The following is a 21,106-nucleotide window of genomic DNA, read 5'->3' as shown; positions in this document are numbered from 1 at the left end:
AGGTTAGTAACTGACTACTCCGTAAGTACAAATAACTGGTAAGCAGCAGAGCTAGGAATTGATCTGAGGCAGCCTGGCGCCAGTGTCCTTCCTCCCAACCATTATACTGTACTGTACTTAATCGACACTCATGTAAGTAAAGGGAAATGTGAGATAAAAAATGCTTTTAACATCTTTGTGGGCTCTATGGAACTTATTATTTGTTCATTCAGTGTTCCCTGTAGAATCAGTGATTACAGAGAGAACACTTAATCTCAAAGCATTCATCCCTATTTTCAAACTAGTATTTTCAGATCTGTTCTCCATCTGAGACCTTGCATTTAGAAAAAGTACATTTGAACTTTTTAGTTGAATTGGCAGATCAAGAGCTTACAGACAGGATATTGCCTTTGAGTATTTAGACTGTATGTGCTGACCCCCTGAAGCAGTAATTTGGTTAGATCACAATGTTTCCATTAGAGTACAGCAGTATTAGGGGTTCTAACTTCAAAGTGTATATGTGTGTGTTTTATATGTATCTTTGTAAATAGGCCACTTCTCTACAAATGGAACCAAGATTCTAAAAATCTTTCAGAGCCATTTAAATCCAAGAAATATCTAAGCATTTGAAGTAGAACTATGAGCAATGCAAAATGTTACCTTTCTGGAGACTTGTGATAAGTAAAATAAAACAACCTGCCCATTTTTAAATGCTTAAAGAACCTAAAGAAACTCCAGTTAATTTTGCAGAATTAGTTCTCACTTGGGCATTGATTTACATACACTTTTTATCTTGAAGTCTAAGCTAATAGCCATTATTATTATTATTTTTTTTAAGATTTTTTTTTTTTTTTTATTCATGAGAGACAGAGCGAGAGAGAAAGGCAGAGGGAGAAGCAGCCTCCCAAGGAGCAGGGAGCCCGATGCGGGACTCGATCCCAGGACCCTGAGATCATGACCTGAGCCGAAGGCAGACGCTTAACCATCTGAGCCACCCAGGCGCCCACTAATAGCCATTATTTGATAAGAAAGCCAGTGTTCTGTTTTCTTCTACTTCCTTTGTCTTATGTTTTGGTGGGTCTGCTGTGCTCTGAACACATATGCTTAGAACACATCTACTCTAAAAAAAAAAAAAGAAGAAGAAGAACACATCTATTCTGGTGCTTTGGGTCAGTCACATGTTTGGCTGGAGGGCAAGTGTGCCTTTTATGGAGGCAGATGACTTTCTCATGCTAATTTTCTTTCCCCTAGGTTTATGAAGGCCTGGACATCATCACCAACAAGGTTTCTGCCCAAGAGCAGAGAATATGCCATCACCACATGATCAGCTTTGTGGATCCTCTCGTGACAAATTACACAGTTGTGGACTTCAGGAACAAGGCAACTGCTCTGATATCCTTAGGAAAGATAGCAACTAGGCTTGGTGGATATAAGGCAGTCCAAGCCAAGAAAGAAGTTTTTGTTTCATTGACAATTTCTTCTAAGCAGGGGCACCCAAGACTTAACAACCAATAGGTAGCACCCCCATCAGAACTATATGGATCAAAAGATATAGTGCCCTTGCTTCTCAGAGTCTTGTCAGACTGCAGCATCAGCCATCCCTTGGGCACTTACTAGAAGTGCTGAATTTGGGCCTCACTCAAGAACTAATGAATCAGAATCTACATTTCACAAGAGTCCCAGGTGATTCATATGCATATTAAAATTTGAGAAGCTGTTTTAGTGGAGAGAACACTGATTTAGGAACTAGAAAATCTGTGTTCTAGTCCCAGAACTGCCTCTTTGGACCAAGTGAATTTTATTGGGTAGAGCATTTACCCAACTCAGCTTCAGTTTCCCACCCTTTAAATGGGGATACAAAATCAATTTATAAATACGGAGTTAGAGTTAGAATTTAATAGGGATTGTTGGGTGAGGGAGGACTGCAAAAACAATTTTTTTTCTGTGATCAGCGATCTTTGATTGATTAAGTAGGCTCTACGCCCAGCATGGAGCCCAACATGGGGCTTAAACTCACAACCCTGAAATCAAGACCTGAGCTGAGATCAAGTCAGACGCTTAACTGACTGAGCCACCCAGGTGCCCCTTGTTTATTTTTTAAAATTATAATTCTAGTATAGTTAACATATAGTGTTATATTAGTTTCAACACCAGTACATTTTGAAAAAAGAATAATATAAGGGGGACTGTCCTTATATTTTAATTGTCCAGACTTCCAGATGGGGTGCCTGGCTGGCTCAGTGGGTAGAGCATGCAACTCTTGATCTCCGGGTTGTGAGTTCAAGCCTCATGTTGGGTATAGAGATTGCTTTAAAAAATTTGGACTGCCAGATATTAAAACATAAGGAAAATTCATAATAATTATAATAGTATGGAACTTATACTAGACAAACTTATGACACAGGATAGAAAACTCAGATACAAATTAAAATGGCTGTATATATTTACCTTATGATCAAGGTGGCATTTAAAACAATAGAGAAATAATGCAGTAGTTAATATTCTTGGGACAGCTAATTTTTTTGGAAAAAAATAAAATCATGACCTCATTATGTATGATATAAATTGCAGATGGATTTCAGAGTTAAATACATGTATTTTTAAAACTTTAAAACAAATGGGATAATATATGATTGAGTAGTTATGTGATTTTAGAGTAGGGAAGGACTTTGTAGATACATAGTTTCTAAAAAAGTTATCTTAATGGATTTTTTAAACTCAAATTTTTCCTTTATTTTACTGTGTTAAATACACACAAAATTTACCACTTAACCATTTTTTAAGTGTACAGTTCAGTTGTATCAAGTACATTCACATTGTGGTGCAACCATCACCACCATCCATCCCCATAACCTTCTGATTTGTTTTTGTTTTTAAAGATTTATTTATTGAGAGATAGAGAGAGCACGAGTGGGAGGGGCAGAGGGAGAGGTAGAGAGAATCCCAAACAGACTCCATGTACTCTATGGGGCAAGGTCCCAGGACCCTGAGATCATGACCTAAGCCGAAACCAAGAGTCGGATGCTCAACTGACTGTACACCTAGGCACCCCCCCCTTTTTTTTTTAAAGGAAAGTAGCTAGCTTTGAGTATGTACGAATTAAGAATTTGTGTCAGCAAGAATGTATATCAACCAGAACTAGGTATCCACCCTAGAGTAAGCTTGCCACGCGTATGAGATAGGTGGTAGATCTCATTCATAGTAGCATTGCTCTTAATGGCAAAAACATAAACACCTGAATTCTTACTTACAGAAGAATGTATAAAATTTGCTTTGTTCATATAAGTACTTTTCAGCAGTGAAATGAATAAATTGTAGGTACATGCAGCAATGTGGAAGAATCTCAGAAACAATGTAAAATGTGAGAAATTATAGACATTCATACCATACACATTCATACCATTTATTATAAAAGTTAAAAAGCAAGCAAAACTAATCAATATATTTTTTAGGGGGTTACATATACCTAAGGAATTAGGTAAAGGAAAGCAAGGGAATGATAACAAGAAAAACCAAACAATTCAGGATAGCAAATCTCAGGTTTCCCCACAGAGAGGGGAAGTAGGGGGTTGGGATAGGAATGAATACACAGGAAGCTTCAAAAGAATTGATAACACTCCTTTTCTTACACTGGCTTCATGAGTATATGTTTATTATAAGGCTTCATAATTTACGTATGTTCTTTTGTATGTATTGAATATTTTATAATTTAAAAAAATTAGCCCACTATAAACAAGATTAAAAAACACACTGCAAGCCAGAGGAAAAAAATATTTGTAACATAGGAAAGGCAAATGGTTAATATCCTTAATATATAAAGAACTAATATGAATCAATATGAAAAATACTTAAAGGGCCTGAGTAGTAATTCACAAAGGAAGAAATCTAAATGATGGTAAACATGAAGAAGGGTTTACCCTTGCTGTTAAGGCCATGCAAATCAAAATAATGAAATCATATTTTTTTGCCTATCAAATAGGCAGAGATTAAAATGCAGATAATTCTTACCCTACCTGCTTTACGAGACAGTTGTATCAGGTGAGATAATGTATATGAAAGCCCTTGGCAAATTAGAACATATCACCAAATGTATGTTGTTGCTTTAAGACAGTTTGGTTGTTCAGAAAAAGCTGATAGAAAATAGAGTTTTCAGAGGGCAGTAGGGATGACTTAATCACATCATTTACAGGATTAGAGATTTCTGAGTTTAGGTATGAACCCAAAATCAGAACTGAAAGTACCTTAAGAAGTATCCAGTTAACCTTCTTGATTTGACAGGCTAAGTAAGGTATTAGATAACAGAGGCCCAGAGAGAAGGGTTTTGTCCAGGATCACAGTTGTTTCATGGCTTGGGCAAACAAGTTAAACCTTTTCCCACCAAATATCTCCTATCCCATCTCCTTCCCTGTTTTCCACTCTCTCTCTTTTTGGCATCTCACCATTTTCCCCTTCCCTTTTTACTTTCCTTGCTTCCTTTCCCTTTGTCAATCATAGTATATATTTGAATTTTTATTACATTTACTGTAATTGTATGCTCCCTATACTTAATAGGGGGAATATAGTATTTCTCTTTTTTAAAAAACCAGTAGAGGGGGGTTGCCTGGGTGGCTCAGTTGATTAAAAGTGTGCCTTTGGCTTACGTCATGGTCCCAGAATCCCGGGATGGAGCCCCGCATCGGGCTTTCTGCTCAGCGAGGAGTCTGCTTCTCCCTCTGCCCCTCACCCTGCTCTCCCTTGCTCTCCCTCTCTCGATCTCTCTCTCAAATAAATAAATAAAATCTTTTTTTTTTTAAAGATTATTTATTTATTTGAGAGAGAGAGAATGAGAGAGAGAGAACACATGAGAGGGGATAGGGTCAGAGGACGAAGCAGACTCCCTGCCAAGCAGGGAGCCCGATGTGGGACTCGATCCAGGACTCCAGGATCATGACCTGAGCCGAAGGCAGTCGCTTAACCAACTGAGTCACCCAGGTGCCCAATAAATAAAATCTTAAAAAAAAAACCAAATAGAGAAACAGTGTTTCTTCTTTAAGATCCTTGATTGGTAACAGCTTTCTTACCACCCCACCCCAACCTCTTGGGTTCGTGTGCTTCTGGTAGAAAAGAGGTCATCTATCTCTGTGCCCACAGACAGGCTAGCAAGGGGAAGAAGTGTGTAAATGAGTCTTTGTCTAGGTTGAAAGTCTCTTTTTATCAATTATCTTCAGAAGCAAAGCCCTTCATAAAGCAGATAATTATCTGTTCAACAGGGATTCTAAAGAGAAGAATTCAAAGTAGCAGGGATATAAAAACAATAGTGGCTCAAGTAAATTCAGTACTTATTCAATTGAAAGCAAATATTTCAGGCATGATGGTAGGGGATTTATATGCCTTGTCACATTTAATGCTCCTTAGAATTCAGGAGAATTTTACAGGTGAAAAAACTGAAGCTCAGGCTGAGTAACTTATCAGAGAGTTGGAGCTGGTAATTGAGATCTATTTGTCTTTGGAACCTGTGCTTCTCAGTTTATCTGGCAAAGTCTCAAATGGGGCTGAAATGTGCAGTACTACCACATAATGGTGGGGACTGACTGAGTCTAAGAACCATGGCATAGAGAAACCAGCTTGTATTTTATCTTAGAAGGCAGTCACACAATGGACATCACCTTGGTGGCTTCCTGAGCAGCTGACACTTCGTTCTCTGAGAGCCCTTGGGCTTGTGCTGGTTAAACTGATTTGGAATACCAAGCAAGCTTTGAATTTTAGCAGCAAGGCCTAGAAATTTCTAGAACTGGAAGGAATTACCATCATGCATCTGTATCTGGTTTATGCAAGTCCCTCCAGAACTAATAGGAAATGCTTCTGAGAACTCATGGGAAACAGTGAAGACTGATTATCAGTTCATCTTGGTTTCTACCCTTTCTCCTCTGTTCTCCAGATGAGTAAATGAGTGTGGTTTCTTGCTAATACCTCCTTCCCAAGTGAGTCAGGATGCTCTTCTTGATATTAAATATTGTGATGTCTTTCTTAACATTCACATTGAAGATATATTTGCCCGAGACAAAATTCCTATTGTCGTGGGAGGAACCAATTATTACATTGAGTCTCTGCTCTGGAAAGTTCTTGTCAATACTAAGGTATGTTTAGATCACTTATAAGTCACTGAGGAAATGGGTTCCTCTTTCTTGCCAGCTAATTTTAGTGGGAGGAAGGTTGACTCTTGTCTGTTTCTTAAACTCAGCAACTGTAATTTTCTTATTTAATATTCTGAAGCAAATGCCACCTCCATATGTGAAGTGTGCTCCTCCAGGGTGGCCTGAGGGCAGGGGCCGTGTGTGGGAAAAATGCTCCTCTGTGAATTAATTAGCAACTCCATGTGAGTTAACAGTTCATCAGTCTGACTCAGCATTTCTTGGCTATTACAATCTGTACATCAGTGAGATGTCCAACACTAACCTTTCTTATGGAGACGCTATTGCATAGGGGGAGACTTTGCAAACTGTAATGTGTGGGCAGTCCTGGTCCACACTGGTCACTTGCTGAGAAGACTGGACTTCTGGAGATGTTAATACAGATGTGTTAGCCCTGGTTCCTGTTTGTACTTCTGACAAGGAAGCAGGTACCTGAGTACTTCCCTGAGCAGTAAGTCCTCCTTTGTGTGCTGTGGCCTCCCAGCACTGCCACAGTGTATTGGAATTTTCTGTGGTCTCTCTCTCACTATATGGCAAGACCTTCTGATTTCTCTCTGTTCTGTATTTCTAACTCCTAGCAAAGTGCCTGGCATATACGCTGTTGCAATGCTTGTTGAACTGTTGAATTAAATTTACTTCTAAACCTTTTAATAGCCCCAGGAGGTGGGCACTGAGAAGGTGATTGACCGGAAAGTAGAGCTTGAAAAGGAGGATGGCCATGTACTCCACAAACGCCTAAGCCAAGTGGACCCAGAAATGGCTGCCAAGTTGCACCCCCATGACAAGCGCAAAGTGGCCAGGTAAGAAAGCCTGGGCCCACTGAGCCTGAGTCCCTCTGGAGTTGGGCAGTCAGTTCTTCAGTGTGCCTAGGTAATGAGAGGGGTTTCCTAATAGCAGTTGGTGCAGATTGGTGTATTCCCAGCACGCAGGTTGCAAGGCCCTGAGGTACTGCCTCAGTCCACCTCCCTCAATAAATAATTGCACCCAACTTTGTTGTTATTTTAAAATGTATAATACAATAGAGTTTTCCCTAGGGCCTAGGTAATTGCGCTTCATTTCCTATTTGATCTTTGCGTGTACAACAGTTTTCATATAAATTTTTTCTGCCATGCAATTGGCTTACGTTGTGATTTGAGTTTCATAATTGATGGCGCAATGCTGAGTTCTGCCCCAGCAGCTTTCCCAGGGGGAGGCAGATTTTATAAACTGTCTCATAGACCAACTCACCTTCACATATGGAGGCTTTCTTGAAGGGAAGACAGAGGTGGTGAATGAACTCATAAGGTCATGTTTTCTTAGGTTGTTTTGAAATTGCAGCCTCGTGTGCTAAGTTTATTCTTCTGCAGTGTTGGGAGTGATACCATATCTAGCAGAGTAGACGATCTAATAAAGGACGGTTGATTACACAGATTAAATATTATAGCACCATCTGGTATTGATAGGGATTATAAAGTATTCCACGCAAATGAATGTTCTAGATCAGTGTTTCTTAATCCTTTTTCATTATCTCCCACCACCCCACACACACCCAGAGACTTTTTAGAAACTTTTTTCCTAATTGTGCCTCCCTCCCTCCCTGTCCTTCATGAAATTTAGTACTAAAGAATAATATTTCTTTGGGTATGGTTGCCCCTTGGAGTGTCATACACCATTGTAATGTCTAAGTTTTTTTGCCTCCTTGAGAGCAGTATCATCTCAGGTGATAATGCACATTCTAGATAAATGAAATTTATACTTTCAGTATCCAAACATTTTATTTTAAAACATTTTAATAGAGATCTTTCAAAAATTTTTGGAAAACAGGAACATTAATGATGAACATTCATTTTTATGTTGTTTTATGGTGTAATTCTAGATTTGGTCTTTATTATCCTCTCTTTATTGATGAGTTTTTTCTTATCAACCTGTCCTCATTTTGCTACTTCTAAACTAGTAATGAGTCAAGAATTGTGTCTTGGTAAGAGGAGGTGGACTGAGGCAGTACCTCAGGGCCTTGCAACCTGTGTGCTGGGAATACACCAATCTGCACCAACTGCTATTACGAAACCCCTCTCATTACCTAGGAATGTGGAAGGAGGTCTGATTCCCTGGATTGGCTGGGTGGAGGCTGCATCACTTAGTAAGCTTCTAAGCAAGAGTTCTAGAGTCTCTTCTTTAGAGAGGACTGGAGGACTTTGTTCATGTTTCTTTTCTTTTTTTTTTTAAAGGTTTTTAATTATTCATTGGAGAGAAAGAGAGGGCACAGGGGGGGGGGGGGGGGGGGGGGGGCTGAGGGAGAAGCAGACTCCCCGCAGAACAGGGAACCCGATGCAGGGCTTGATCCCAGGACCCCGGGATCATGACCTGAGCTGAAGGCAGACGCTTAACTGACTGAGCCACCCAGGCGTCCCTCATCTTTCTTTTAGTTTGAGACTGTATCCCAACCTCCAGATAATTGAGATTATGTATTACCACAATTTTTCCTCACAGGTCCTCTTTGAGTGATCAGTGGTAGGGAAAGACAAGGGGTCTCTACTCTTGTGTTAGGATTTCAGGAAGTAGAATTGGGTCAGGGAGGGAAAGATCACTTTCAATCTGATAAGTTGCAGTCACCCAGAGTGGTGGAGTGTAGATTTGAGAGTTACATTACCTAGGGCTGCATAACTAATAGAGGCAGACAGAGCCGAGGGTGGCTGAAGAATAAGTCTGTGAGTTCTTTCTCCAGTGGTCTTTGTGCTAGTAGAGTACCAAATCAGTCAGAAGTGTTCTTCCTTAATTCTAGACCTATGTAAAAAAAAAGTTGATGAGCTGGATGTACAACATACTTTTGTACTGTGGGAAAGGCGTTCCAGCGAGACTGGACTTGCTGGCTTGTAACAGTCTCCCAAATAAGCTCTTTTACTGCTTACCTGAAGGTGAGTGAGTCCCATTCTATTTGTGTGGAAGAAGCCTGCTGTTTCTGAACCTGAGTTTAGAAAAATTAATATATGTTTAGAAGAATAGTATTATTCTTACTTTACCTAAAATTTTCTTTGGGACTGTTTCCTGAGTAGCTATAGGATTGGAGTAACTCCAGACCTTCATGGCTTCAGGAGCTTATACAGTGAAAATGAGAAAGAGGTGTTCTATAATAAATAGCCTCTCTCCTTGTTTCATTTGAGAATATTTTCTAATGGTTTTTATGGGTGTGCCCCCCCCCCCCCCGCCCCTTTAAATGACTTAGGAGCTTGCAAGTATTTGAAGAAACGGGAATCTCTCATAGTGAATTTCTTCATCGTCAACATGCAGAGGAAGGTGGTGGTCCCCTTGGAGGCCCTCTGAAGTTCCCTAACCTTTGCATCCTCTGGCTTCATGCTGACCAGACAGGTAAAAGTCCTTTGATGCCTTAGAATACATCTGAGATAGAGCCTGCCCAGAACCATGAGTGGCTCATAATAAGCACTAAATAAGTGTTAGCTTTTAATTTTATAATTACTATTATTCATTAACTTAGTAAGGCACAGTGCCTTTCCCCTAGGTATCTGTCTGGAAGGGGAAGAAGGGTGGCCCTGGCACTAGGGTAAGACACCAAGGATGGGATAAGAGGGAGATGGGTGGGATGGGTAAGAGACTGCCATCCAGGGAAGGTCTCAAGAGAAAGAGAAGGAAGGCTCTGTGGAAGGAGGTCTGATTCCCTGGATTGGCTGGGTGGAGGCTGCATCACTGATGATTCCAGAAGCAGCAGGCCTGAAATGGGTATGATGGTTAATTAGCTAGCCTGATTATGTTGTGTTTTTTTTGTAAAGTATGATAATGCCCTGTGATAGTGCTAACTTCTTCATCCAGCTAACAGTCAGTAAGCATTCAATGAAGTGCCAAGTATGCTGCATAGTTACTTGGATTTCAGAGATGAATGTGAGACTTTGCCTGGTTTTTAGGAGCTCCCAGTCTAGGGCAGCAAACAAATATAGATACTACATTGTGATAAATGCTGTGCTGGAAAGTAGTGCTGTGAGGCCACAGAGAAGGGATACCCATTTTTTTTTTTTTTTTAAAGATTATTTATTTATTTATTTGACAGAGAGAGACACAGCGAGAGAGGGAACACAAGCAGGGGGAGTGGGAGAGGGAGAAGCAGGCTTCCCGCAGAGCAGGGAGCCCGATGTGGGACTCGATCCCAGGACCTTGGGATCATGACCTGAGCCGAAGGCAGTCGCTTAACCAACTGAGCCACCCAGGCCCCCATTTTTTTTTTTTAAAGATTTTATTTATTTATTTGACAGAGAGAGACACAGCAAGAGAGGGAACACAAGCAGGGGGAATGGGAGAGGGAGAAGCAGGCTTCCCGCTGAGCAGGGAGCCCGATGTGGGGCTTGATCCCACGACCCTGGGATCATGACCTGAGCCGAAGGCAGACGCTTAACGACTGAGCCACTCAGGCGCCCCGGGATACCCATTTTTAAGGGTAACCTATAAGCTAGGTCTGTATATGAACGATTAAGAACTCGGTCTCTGAGCCAAACCATCTGGATTCATCTTCCTGCTCTACCATCTTCTAGGTATGTGAGTTTCAAGGCAAGTTAGTTAACCTTCCAGGGCGCCTGGGTGGCTCAGTTGGTTGGGCGACTGCCTTCAGCTCAAGTCATGATCCTGGAGTCCCAGGATCGAGTCCCGCATCGGGCTCCCTGCTCAGCAGGGAGTCTGCTTCTCCCTCTGACCCTCTTCCCTACTCATGCTCTCTCTCTGTCATTCTCTCTCTCTCTCAATAAATAAATAAAAATCTTTAAAAAAAAAAAAAGTTAACCTTCCAGTGCCCCAATTTTCTCTTCTATAAATTGGAATTAATGATGATAATAATAATAATATGTATATGTATTGAGGATTAGATGAATTACAACATACAAAGTGCTCAGAATGTGCATAACATGTGGTGAGTCCTTAATAAATACAAACTTTTTAGGAAGATAGGATAAAAGGTTACTGTTACTGTAGGCTGAGAAGTAGCAATGGCAGATAATGTAGAGCATGGTTGAAATGGTGAAAATTTGTTGTTAAAATAAATCTCAGGTACAAGTTTATAGAGAAAGGTAATTTTTTAAATGAAATTTTTGTGACTAAAAACATATTACAGGGTGCCTGGGTGGCTCAGTTGGTTAAGCGACTGCCTTCGGCTCAGGTCATGATCCTGGAGTCCCGGGATCGAGTCCCGCATCGGGCTCCCTGCTCGGCAGGGAGTCTGCTTCTCCCTCTGACCCTCCTCCCTCTCATGTTCTCTGTATCTCATTCTCTCTGTCTCAAATAAATAAATAAAATCTTTAAAAAAACAAAAACAAAAACAAAAAAACAACATATTACAATTCAGCATAAAATAATGGAATCTGATTCATAATAAAGCTGACCACCACCTTTGGTCATAATCAGGTTTGGCCATCACATCTGAATGATTATGACCCCTGACTCTTTGCTCCTTTGTCTGGCTCAATAGTTCAGGATGTACCTAGGATGGCTTTGGATTGAAGTTCCTTGTTCCTATCCAAGGTGTCATCTGAAAGTTCTTTTTTTTTTAAAGATTTTATTCATTTATTTGACAGAGAGAGACACAGTGAGAGAGGGAACATAAGCAGGGGGAGTGGGAGAGGGAGAAGCAGGCCTCCCGCCGAACAGGGAGCCCTATGTGGGGCTCGATCCTAGGACCCTGGGACCACGACCCGAGCCGAAGGCAGACGCCTAACGACCGAGCCACCCAGGCGCCCCTGAAAGTTCTTAAATGTAAAAGAACACTAAGAATAACAAATATAATGGAAAAAAGTAAAAAGGATAATCCAGGGGTCTCTCATCTACCTGTAAAGTAAACAGTGAATATACATTCCATAATAAAATATTTGTCCTTCCTAATAGTCATAATTGTAAGCTTTCTCTTTATATAATAAGGCGTGCTTCATTTTGGCTGTTTTTATTGAAGTGCAGTCTTAAGTATGACAAATATAATATGAATTATTCTATAATCTTTGGACTCTGAACCCTTTCTTCCATTTGAACAACTGTTCTTCTTGTGGCAGCCTGTCCATTCATCATGTAAGTGTCTAGTGGGCACCTATGACAGGCTTGCTGGTTGATGGGCTAATGTGATTGAAGTTCTAGATGAGCGCTTGGATAAGAGGGTGGATGACATGCTTGCTGCTGGGCTCTTGGATGAACTAAGAGATTTTCACAGACGCTATAATCAGAAGAAAGTTGCAGAAAATAGGTGAGGATTTGGCCATTTCTTTGACCTACTCTCCCTTCCTTGCTTATGATCAAAAGATCATAAATGTAGTACTGGCTTTGGATCTACTTGTTTATTAGCCTTGTCCTTGTCCTTGGCATTGGCAAGGCTTGTTGGAAGGAGGTCTGGTGTACTTGTTACAGTTGCACTTTTCTAATCTCAGACATTCCCAGGAGTTAATTTTCAAGGGAACTAACCAGGGAGCTGGTGGGGGGTGGTGGAGGAAGTTTAGAGAGGCAGTAACTGCTCTGGATCTCAATTTCTCATCTGTGAGATGAAATGGCCCAGCTAGATCTTCTCTAAGGCCCCTGCTAGCTCTCAGATGCAATGGCTCATCTGCTGATGCTCTCCTGTTCCCAGCCAGGACTATCAACATGGTATCTTCCAATCCATTGGCTTCAAGGAATTTCACGAGTACCTGGTCACTGAGGGAAAATGCACACCAGAGACTAGTAACCAGCTCCTAAAGAAAGGTGTGAATTCCTCCATCTAACCTATACTTGGACATTCTTGGGTGGCAGAGTACCCCGCTGGTATGGTCTGAGAAAGAGTTGAGGCCAGAAGAACCCCAAATGGCCTTCAACTCAGAATTAAGATTTTTGTCTACCAAGTGTACTCCAGTGTGCTGCTATGGTTGATTTTCTCCTCTGCTGGGCTAGGGGGGCTTGCCTTTTGGCTTGGTCAGAACTTGGTTCTTAGATCTACCTTGTCTTTCAGGTATTGAGTCTCTGAAACAAGTGACTAAAAGATATGCCCGGAAGCAAAACCGATGGGTTAAAAACCGTTTTTTGAGCAGTAAGTCTTATGTTTTTCCTTATCTCCTGGGTCTGTTTCCAGTAGAATATAGATGTCCTTAGCTCCCCCAGAAAAGGAACTTTAGTTTCTGGACCTGTCCTAAGCTTTGGGGACCTGATCTGGGAGAGGGTCTACTGCATAAATGACTATGCAGAGATGCTTCTTTGTAATGTCTTAGAAAACAAATGGAATCTTTACAGTCAGGAGTTGAACACATGGGTGCTGGCTGCAGACAGGTAAGAGCATACTAGCAACATCTTCGCAGAGTCGGTGCTCAGGGTTCACTTTAGCTTCAGATTTTGTGCCTGAAGTGCAGTCAGATTTCTGTAGGGAGGTTTTCCTAATTAAAATGGTTCTCAGGCGTCTGGCTGGCTCAGTTGGAAGAGCATGTGACTCTTGATCTCGGGGGTTGTGAGTTTGGGCCCCATGTTGGGTGTGGAGATTAATAAAAAAAAAAGAAAGAAAATGGTTCTTAGGCCAGATGAACAGTGTAAAAGTCAAACCTACACCTGTTCTCCCAGCATTGCCTTCACATTCAGGTACGTGGTGCTTCTGAGCACTGCAGCTTTGCCTTCAACTGAACAGCACTTTTAAGAAAAGGGAAGGAAATTCTCCTTCATTTGACCTTGTTCTGTGTCTTTGACACTAGATTTGGTGCTGTACATCTATTACTGAGCCTGCAAGGTAGGTGTTATTCTTTTATTTTTGCAGATAAGGCAATGGAGATTTCAAGAAGTTAAGTATCTTGCCAAAAATCTGACAGCTGAATAAGCAGTATTGAATGCAGTCCTGACCCCCCCCCTTGTACTTTATAGTGCTTTTCTTGTTTCCTGTAGCTATCACTTTAGCTAGACAGCATTGATATTGGGCCTCCGGTGAGAAATTGTGTGGTTATGAGCTAAAAGGAGATTAATTTAAAGGAGATTAAGTGAAACACCAACTTCATCTTATAGGCACTTTTTAAATAGTCCTGTTTGCCTTTTGCCGTTAGACTTCTGCTTTCAGTTAAAGATAAGGACAGCTGAGGCCTCCACTCTGCTCTTCAGGGTCTCTGAACAGGAACACCTCGATCCATGTTGTTGACCACTGATTGCTGAAGTTCTCTCTCCCGTGCTCGCTCTCTGCCAGAGCTCTCTGGGGTAGTTCTGGCACCAAGGGGCTCTTTATACTTCCTTCTACTTACCCTGCTTTCTCTGCATGTCCTGTCAGAGTTCTTGGCTTCAGCTAAAATCGAAATTGAATTGCATCGACTGAAATTCACTACTACAGATTTCTAATGCAGCTTCTCTTCTCCCCAGGGCTAACAATTAGTCTGTAACAAAAGATGTTTTTTGTAATGATTTGAAACTTCCTCCTGTTGTAAAGCCACAATAACTCCCCCATCTCTGAGTCAGGAGGGATTGATGGCACACAGTGCATCATCTGCCCATTCCTCATTCATGTGTATGCCGGCTCAGTTCTGGTGCTAGAGTGAAAGGCACAGCTGCCTTGTCAACCAGGACCCGTGTGTGATTGGCCAGGGCTAGTCTGCTGGGACATGGCTCTGGCAAGAAGCCAGAGGGACTTCCCCGCCCCAACTTGGCCTTGGACCCATGCCAGAAATAGCAGCTGGGAGCCGAGAACTTGTTGAAAGGTGCTTAGACAGGGCACAGAAGCCCAACAAAGGGCTCAGAGGGGAAGGGAAAATATAGAGTGGCCTGGAAACAGGTGCAGAGCTTAGCCAAGGCCAGGTGTGCTGTGGATGCTGCCTACACCCTCCCAGTCTCACCTTTCCGTGTGGTGGCAGGTGCAGCCCAATCCATTTTATGAAGAATCTTACTTGTGGTTGGCACAATCAAAAGGCCAGCACCTGCCAGCCGTTGGCATCCTAAGGACTTTGATGTTTTTGTCCATGGGGAGATGCTCTTTGCCTTTAGGCAACTGACTTGACCTAGCTGTGGAAGGCAATTTAGTGTGTCCATAGACAGGGGAAGCTACCAGGAGAGACTAAACAGGGTTGGCTCCAATGGACAGAATGCCTGTGGCTGTACTCTAGGCTATCTCCAGTCACCTCTCCATTCAGAAGTATTTACCAAAGGGTGTTTCTTGAATATGCCTCTAGATCTGTTTCCTAAAAAAAGGGGCTCAACTAGTTCAATTTCAAGGCTTCTTTCTAGTTCTCAGATTTAGTGGCTCATTGATTTTCTTCTGTTCCCAGTCCCTGAATATCCGTATGGTATCAACAAGTTTCATGAATGCCATACTGCTGAAGGGATACATACAAACCTGAGACTAGTGTCTGCTCCTAAAGAAAGCTGTGAACTCTTTTGCCACAAGAGCAACATCACTGTAAGATGATAGGCAACTTAGAACAGGCATTTACTTCAAGCTGTTAATTTATTTACTCCTATGATATGCTATCTTCATATTGTAGCCCATGTGGTAGTCGCTAGAGCTATTACTCTGTTCTGTTTTTCTGACTGATCTGGAAGATCTTGTCTCTAGAAGTCTCTGGATTATACAGCTAGACTTGTTGGCTACAGATCAGTGAACCTTCTAGGTCATTCTTGGATTGTATGTAGTTGTTTGGTTCATATTTCTAGTTAGAATGAATGGCATGATCAGAATGTTTATTCCTTTGGCCCCCATATATTTCCTTTGAGGATTTTGGAGTCCTGGGAGCAGAATTGATTGGGTCTTGGAGGATGACTTCTCACAACTTCTCTTTGTCATCATTAGGACCTGGTCCCAGTGTCCCCCCAGTATATGGCTTAGAAGTATCTGATGTCTCGAAGTGGGAAGAGTCTGTTCTTGAACCTGCTCTTGGAATCGTGCAAAGTTTCATCCAGGTGATTATTAATCATAGTACTGCGTATTGTCTGGCTTTCAGAGAGCTTTCTTTAGCCGGCATCGTTGTTGGTAGGGAACCAAGCTTTCTTTTCCATGGAATAGAGCAGAAGAGCTGGCTGCTTTTAGATCCCTGGAGGCTGTGTTTCTACTTTCACATTTAGAAAGGTTGTTGCTAAAATCTGTCCGTAGTCCACCTGTTCTCTGGGATGAGAAAAAGGAATCTTGGGAAAATCCTAGTCTCCTTATTAATATCGGAGAATGAGATCCAAATCTCTTTGAGTCGATTGCTTCTCTCCCATCCTCCTGCCTCCCCCCCCCCGCCCCGTTCTTTCAGGGCCACAAGCCTGCAGCTGCTCCAGTAAAGATGCCGTACAATGAAATGGAGAACAAGAGAAGTTACCACATGTGTGACCTCTGTGATCGAATCATCATTGGGGACCGTGAATGGACAGGTAGAATCTGGGGAAGGGCATGGAGAAATCTGTAAGGGTGGCTCACAGTGACTTCGTGAAATTTAAGGTCTTCAGTAGGTTGAATGCTGGAGTCTGCTTTTTGTTTTTTTTAAAGATTTTATTTATTTTTTGACAGAGAGACAGTGAGAGGGGGAACACAATCAGGGGGAGTGGGAGAGGGAGAAGCAGGCTTCCCGCTGAGCAGGGAGCCTGATGCAGGGCTCGATCCCAGGACCCTGGGATCATGACCTGAGCCGAGGGCAGACGCTTAACGACTGAGCCACCCAGGCACCCCTAAAGTAGATATTTTATACTGAGAGGTCTGCAGTTAACTTTCCGGAGCTCCTTTGATTTTCCTGATCCTACCCTCTAGCAATTTCTTGGCCTTTCATGTTTAGAATGCAGTGCAGGTGAGGTGGGATTGTAAGGGATACCAGCCAACTCACCCAAGACACCAAAGAAGCAGAAACAGCTGGGAGGGTGGGAGGAAGTGCAGTTACTCCTCCCGAGTACATTCTTTGAAAGTGGGGTCTCTTTCGTAATTTTTAAGGTAATATGTTGAAATGGTGGTGATTGCTAAAGCTGTGATGGAAAGTGTTAAGAGAAGTTGTGAAAGCAGGGGCACTGGGTGGCTCAGTAGGTTAAGCGTCCGACTCTTGGTTTCAGCTCAGGTCATGATCTCAGTGTTGTGGGAAGGAGCCCCCCATTGAACCCTGCGCTAAGCATCCCCCTGCCCCCTCCCCCATGCATGCGCACACACTCTCTCTTTCAAATAAATAAATCTTAAAAAAAAGAAAAGAAGCTTGAAAGCAAGACTGTCAGACTTGTATAAAGAAGGTGGCCAAAGGGTGATGTCTTCCTTAAAGGCACTCCTGAGGAACCAGCATGGGCCCTGACCTAATTCTCTCTTTCGCTTTAGAGCCTGGATTTGCCTCTACTACAGTCATACTGAACTCCCCTGTCAGATTCTTGTAGTCCTCTAGTCAAAGCCCAAAAAGGGCCAGGGCCTCCCAAGTCTTGAGTTTACATTGGATTTGGAAACTTGTTTAAGGCTCACTCCTTTTGAGCACAGTAAGGCTTGTAGGGACCCAGTGGCTGGAATCCTGTTCAGAGTACTGCCTTGCATAGGATTTTCCTAGAAATAGCATTTTCTCCCCATACAAACCAATAGAATGATTAGTTCTGTTAACTGGTAACGCTGGCAAAATGAACTCCATTGTCAGAGACTGGGGATGGCTGTGATTTGCCCAAGCAGCAGAAGAAGCCTCGATTGTCATTGGTTTATAATGATGAAAGGGGAAGAGAAAGAGAGTGTCTGATTGTTTTTTCTAAAAGAAACTTAGTGGTTCGATTTGTCGAATGTCCTTCAGGGATAGCCTTAAAGAAACAACATTTGTGAGCCTTTGTGAGCTTAGCTTGTGTGAACCCTTCTGTAGTGCCATCTGTCAAGTCCTTGCTCCCATCTCCTGCTGCCATGGAGAGCCAGGCGAGAAGCCCTTTTTTGCCTTAGGCTCTAGCTGGAAAATAAAGCTGACTTTTTTCCCCCAAGTAAACTTTTCTTTGACTTCTAACCTCTTCCTTACTTGTTTTTTTGCTTTGAAACCCTTAAAATGATGTTTTTAATAGATATCAAAGATCATTTAATCTAGTCGTCTATCTCATTAGAGGCTTCCAAAGAAAATTTCCTTGAAAAAGAATAAGTAAAAAGAAGTTAGTATGAGTTAGAGGGTGGGAACAGTCTTTGGGGTGAGAGGTCAGAAGTTGGTATCAGGCAGGGGCGCCTGGGTGGCTCAGTCATTTGTGTCTGCCTTCAGCTCAGGTCATGATCCCAGGGTCCTGGGATTGAGCCCTGGATTGGGCTTCCTGCTCCGCGGGAAGCCTGCTTCTCCCTCTCCCACTCCCCCTGCTTGTGTTCCCTCTCTCGCTGTGTCTCTCTCTGTCAAATAAATAAAATAAAATCTTAAAAAAAAAAAAAATTAGTATCAGGCAACAGTGGCCTTTCAGCTTTATGGCTTCTGTGGACCCTCAAAAAGGATCGACAGAGAAGAATGCTTCCTGTTATCTCCCTGGGGCATTGTGTGCTTGGAGAATGTGAACCTTGTGGGTTAGTCATTCAGATGGCTTGTCTAACCCAGGCAGAGGGATGTCAGATCAGCAGGGGCAACCTGTGTGAGCTGGGAAGAAGTGCAAGGACAGCTCTAGGTGTCATGTGGGACAGAGCATCTGTCCTGCAATACAGACAAGGATTTGGATTTATAACTTTTTAGCTGAGTGAGTTGAAAGGTAATCTATCTGTAACAAGAAGCCCCGTACTGGAAAATTGAGTCTAGAGCCTTGATTCTGGAAAATTTGGTCTCTTTTTGAACTATAGGTGAGCTGAAGAACTTACCTGCTGTTGGTCCTTGGACAAAATCGAAGTCCTCGGTGAACTTCAGTTTCCTCCTCTATAAAATGAGCTGAATAATACTGTCCTGCAAGATGGCTGTGAGGATTAGTGATATAAAGCATCCAGCAGGGTACACTTAATGCATGGTAGCTTGCTGGCCATATAACTTTGCCTTCCCTTAAAAATGCTAAGCAGCTATACCAGTACATGTTGATCCTGTTATTGTTAAAGAAAAGGATTGTATAGTTAATTTTGTATGCTTCTAGGATTGATTTCTAGAAAGTTCTAATGAGTTGTTTTTGTTTTGTTTTGTCTTAGCACATATAAAATCCAAATCCCACTTGCACCAACTGAAGAAGAGAAGAAGATTGGACTTGGATGTTGTAGCTACCGTAGAAAATCAGAGTATTTCTCCAGACCATGACAAAGAGCTTAAAGAGAAAGGATCCCCAGGGCAGAATGAGAAAGAGCTGAAATCTGGTGTTTAAAGAGACATGTCCAGTAGCCTTTGCACAGGTAGGGACCCAGTTCAGGAGGGAGGGTTATGTCTGTATCCCCCTCTGGACTGAGGAATGCTATGCAGAAAGCCCCCACCATTTTTCTTTCTTTGGTGGTATAGTTTTAAAGTCTCGTGTTCTCTGTCATGGGAACAGCAGGCCTTGTTAGCTCCTTGTTTGGTTCATGTGCCTGGTAATGATGATTTGGGGAAGGGATTTTTTTTCTTTCAACCTTAAAGGTTCTATATTTGAAAGAGGCACAGATTGCACTTTTTAATACTTGAGGATCTTTTTGGTAATGAATACCTGAATTTCCTATATCCCTTAAAAAAAGTTTTATGTCCCTGACTCTGGCTAAAAATATCTCATTTTCAGATACTTTTATAAAAGATGACTGGAGTATTGTGAGCCACAAATCAGGAGTTCTGGATTTGGGTGAATGACAGGAAAGGCCCAGCCCCAGTGAGATGATTAAGTGACCTCAACCAGTTCTTGGAATTCCACTGAGAAGGAGAGAAGGAGGTGGTCATGATGTGGCACTTGAAAACGAGACTTTAACATTTGTTGAGGTCCTCCTGTGTAATAATTACTATCACTGCTATCTTTCTATTGAGTTAGGAGTCTATATTTTTATTAAAAGTTAAATAAAGAAAAAGTTTCCAAGAGTCTCTTTAGTCCTTAAAAAAATGTATATTCCGTGTCTAGTTTATACACAGTAGGCTCTGTTATCAACATACATAATAGCTTTGGGGCATCTGGGTGGCTCAGTCGGTTAAGCATCCTACTCTTGATCTCAGCTCAGGTCTTGATCTCAGGGTCGTGAGTTCAGGTCCTGCGTTGGGCTCCACACTGGGCTTGGAGCCTACTTAAAAAAAACAAACCATGAAACAAAACAAAAACATGTTAGCCTTTTCTCAAACTTGACATTCTTCATATGATCATACTGTCTAGTCATTATTTAGCAAATGTTTATTGAGCACTTATTATATTCCTGGAAGACATAGAGGGTGTTTGGAGATGTGTGATTTCCAGCAATGTTGAGTATATGTATTTAGCATAAAATTAAGCATTTTTGTGTTTACAGTTCAGCATTAATTACATTCATAGTGCTATGCAACTATCACCTCTATTTCCAAAACTTTTTCATCACCCCAAACGGGGTGTATCCATTAAGCCATAACCTTACTCAAGTAATACTTTATTTGTTCAGAATTTACTAGATGACAGGCTAGAGGGAAAAACAGAGATAAAATGAGATGTCATTCTTGTTTTCAGGGAGCTTTGTTCATACTGTACAAACAGCCAGTCTAGGGAAGAGAATATCTAAAGGCCGTAAGAGGTATGTAGAATTGTACTTTGGAGGGGAGGGAAGAGGATTATGGAAGAAGGAGCATTTCTGCTGAACTTTAAAAAGCAGTTCTTGTGGCGCCTGGGTGGCTCAGTCGTTAAGCGTCTGCCTTCGGCTCAGGTCGTGATCTGGGATCGAGCCCCGCATCGGGCTCCCTGCTCAGCAGGAAGCCTGCTTCTCCCTCTCCCACTCCCCCTGCTTGTGTTCCCTCTCTCGCTCTGTCTCTCTCTGTCAAATAAATAAATAAAATCTTTAAAAAATAAATGAATAAAAAGCAGTTCTTGGTTAGCTGTGTGTAAGAGGAGAGGGTAAAGAACTATCAATCTTGGTTGACCTTTTTTAAACAGTGCTGAATTCCATAGCCTTACCTTTTTTCTTTTTCCATCTAACATTTTTTGTTTTTTTAAATTTTTATTTATTTATTTTT

The 21,106-nt window shown here is 41.9% G+C and overlaps 1 protein-coding gene across 2 annotated transcripts in view; it reads left to right on the top strand.

The window, feature by feature from the left end:
- The window catches only part of TRIT1 (tRNA isopentenyltransferase 1), a 45,151-nt gene extending 25,027 nt beyond the window's left edge, over window positions 1-20,124 (top strand). For both annotated transcript variants that reach the window (XM_021684222.1, XM_021684223.1), the window contains exons 2-12: window positions 1,231-1,371; window positions 5,997-6,095; window positions 6,804-6,949; window positions 9,352-9,494; window positions 12,243-12,354; window positions 12,733-12,845; window positions 13,090-13,167; window positions 15,886-15,995; window positions 16,331-16,448; window positions 19,153-19,350; window positions 19,707-20,124. In XM_021684222.1, the coding sequence (XP_021539897.1) occupies window positions 1,231-1,371; window positions 5,997-6,095; window positions 6,804-6,949; window positions 9,352-9,494; window positions 12,243-12,354; window positions 12,733-12,845; window positions 13,090-13,167; window positions 15,886-15,995; window positions 16,331-16,448; window positions 19,153-19,322 (1,230 nt within the window). In that variant the 3' untranslated portion in view covers window positions 19,323-19,350; window positions 19,707-20,124. The remainder of the gene's footprint in view (window positions 1-1,230; window positions 1,372-5,996; window positions 6,096-6,803; window positions 6,950-9,351; window positions 9,495-12,242; window positions 12,355-12,732; window positions 12,846-13,089; window positions 13,168-15,885; window positions 15,996-16,330; window positions 16,449-19,152; window positions 19,351-19,706) is intronic.
- Window positions 20,125-21,106: the final 982 nt, after the last annotated feature.

Source organism: Neomonachus schauinslandi, chromosome 4 (assembly GCF_002201575.2).
Source record: "Neomonachus schauinslandi chromosome 4, ASM220157v2, whole genome shotgun sequence".
Taxonomy (NCBI): Eukaryota; Metazoa; Chordata; class Mammalia; order Carnivora; family Phocidae; genus Neomonachus; species Neomonachus schauinslandi.
The sequence above is the reverse complement of the archived record's forward strand: the minus strand, read 5'-3'. Positions and strand labels throughout refer to the sequence as shown.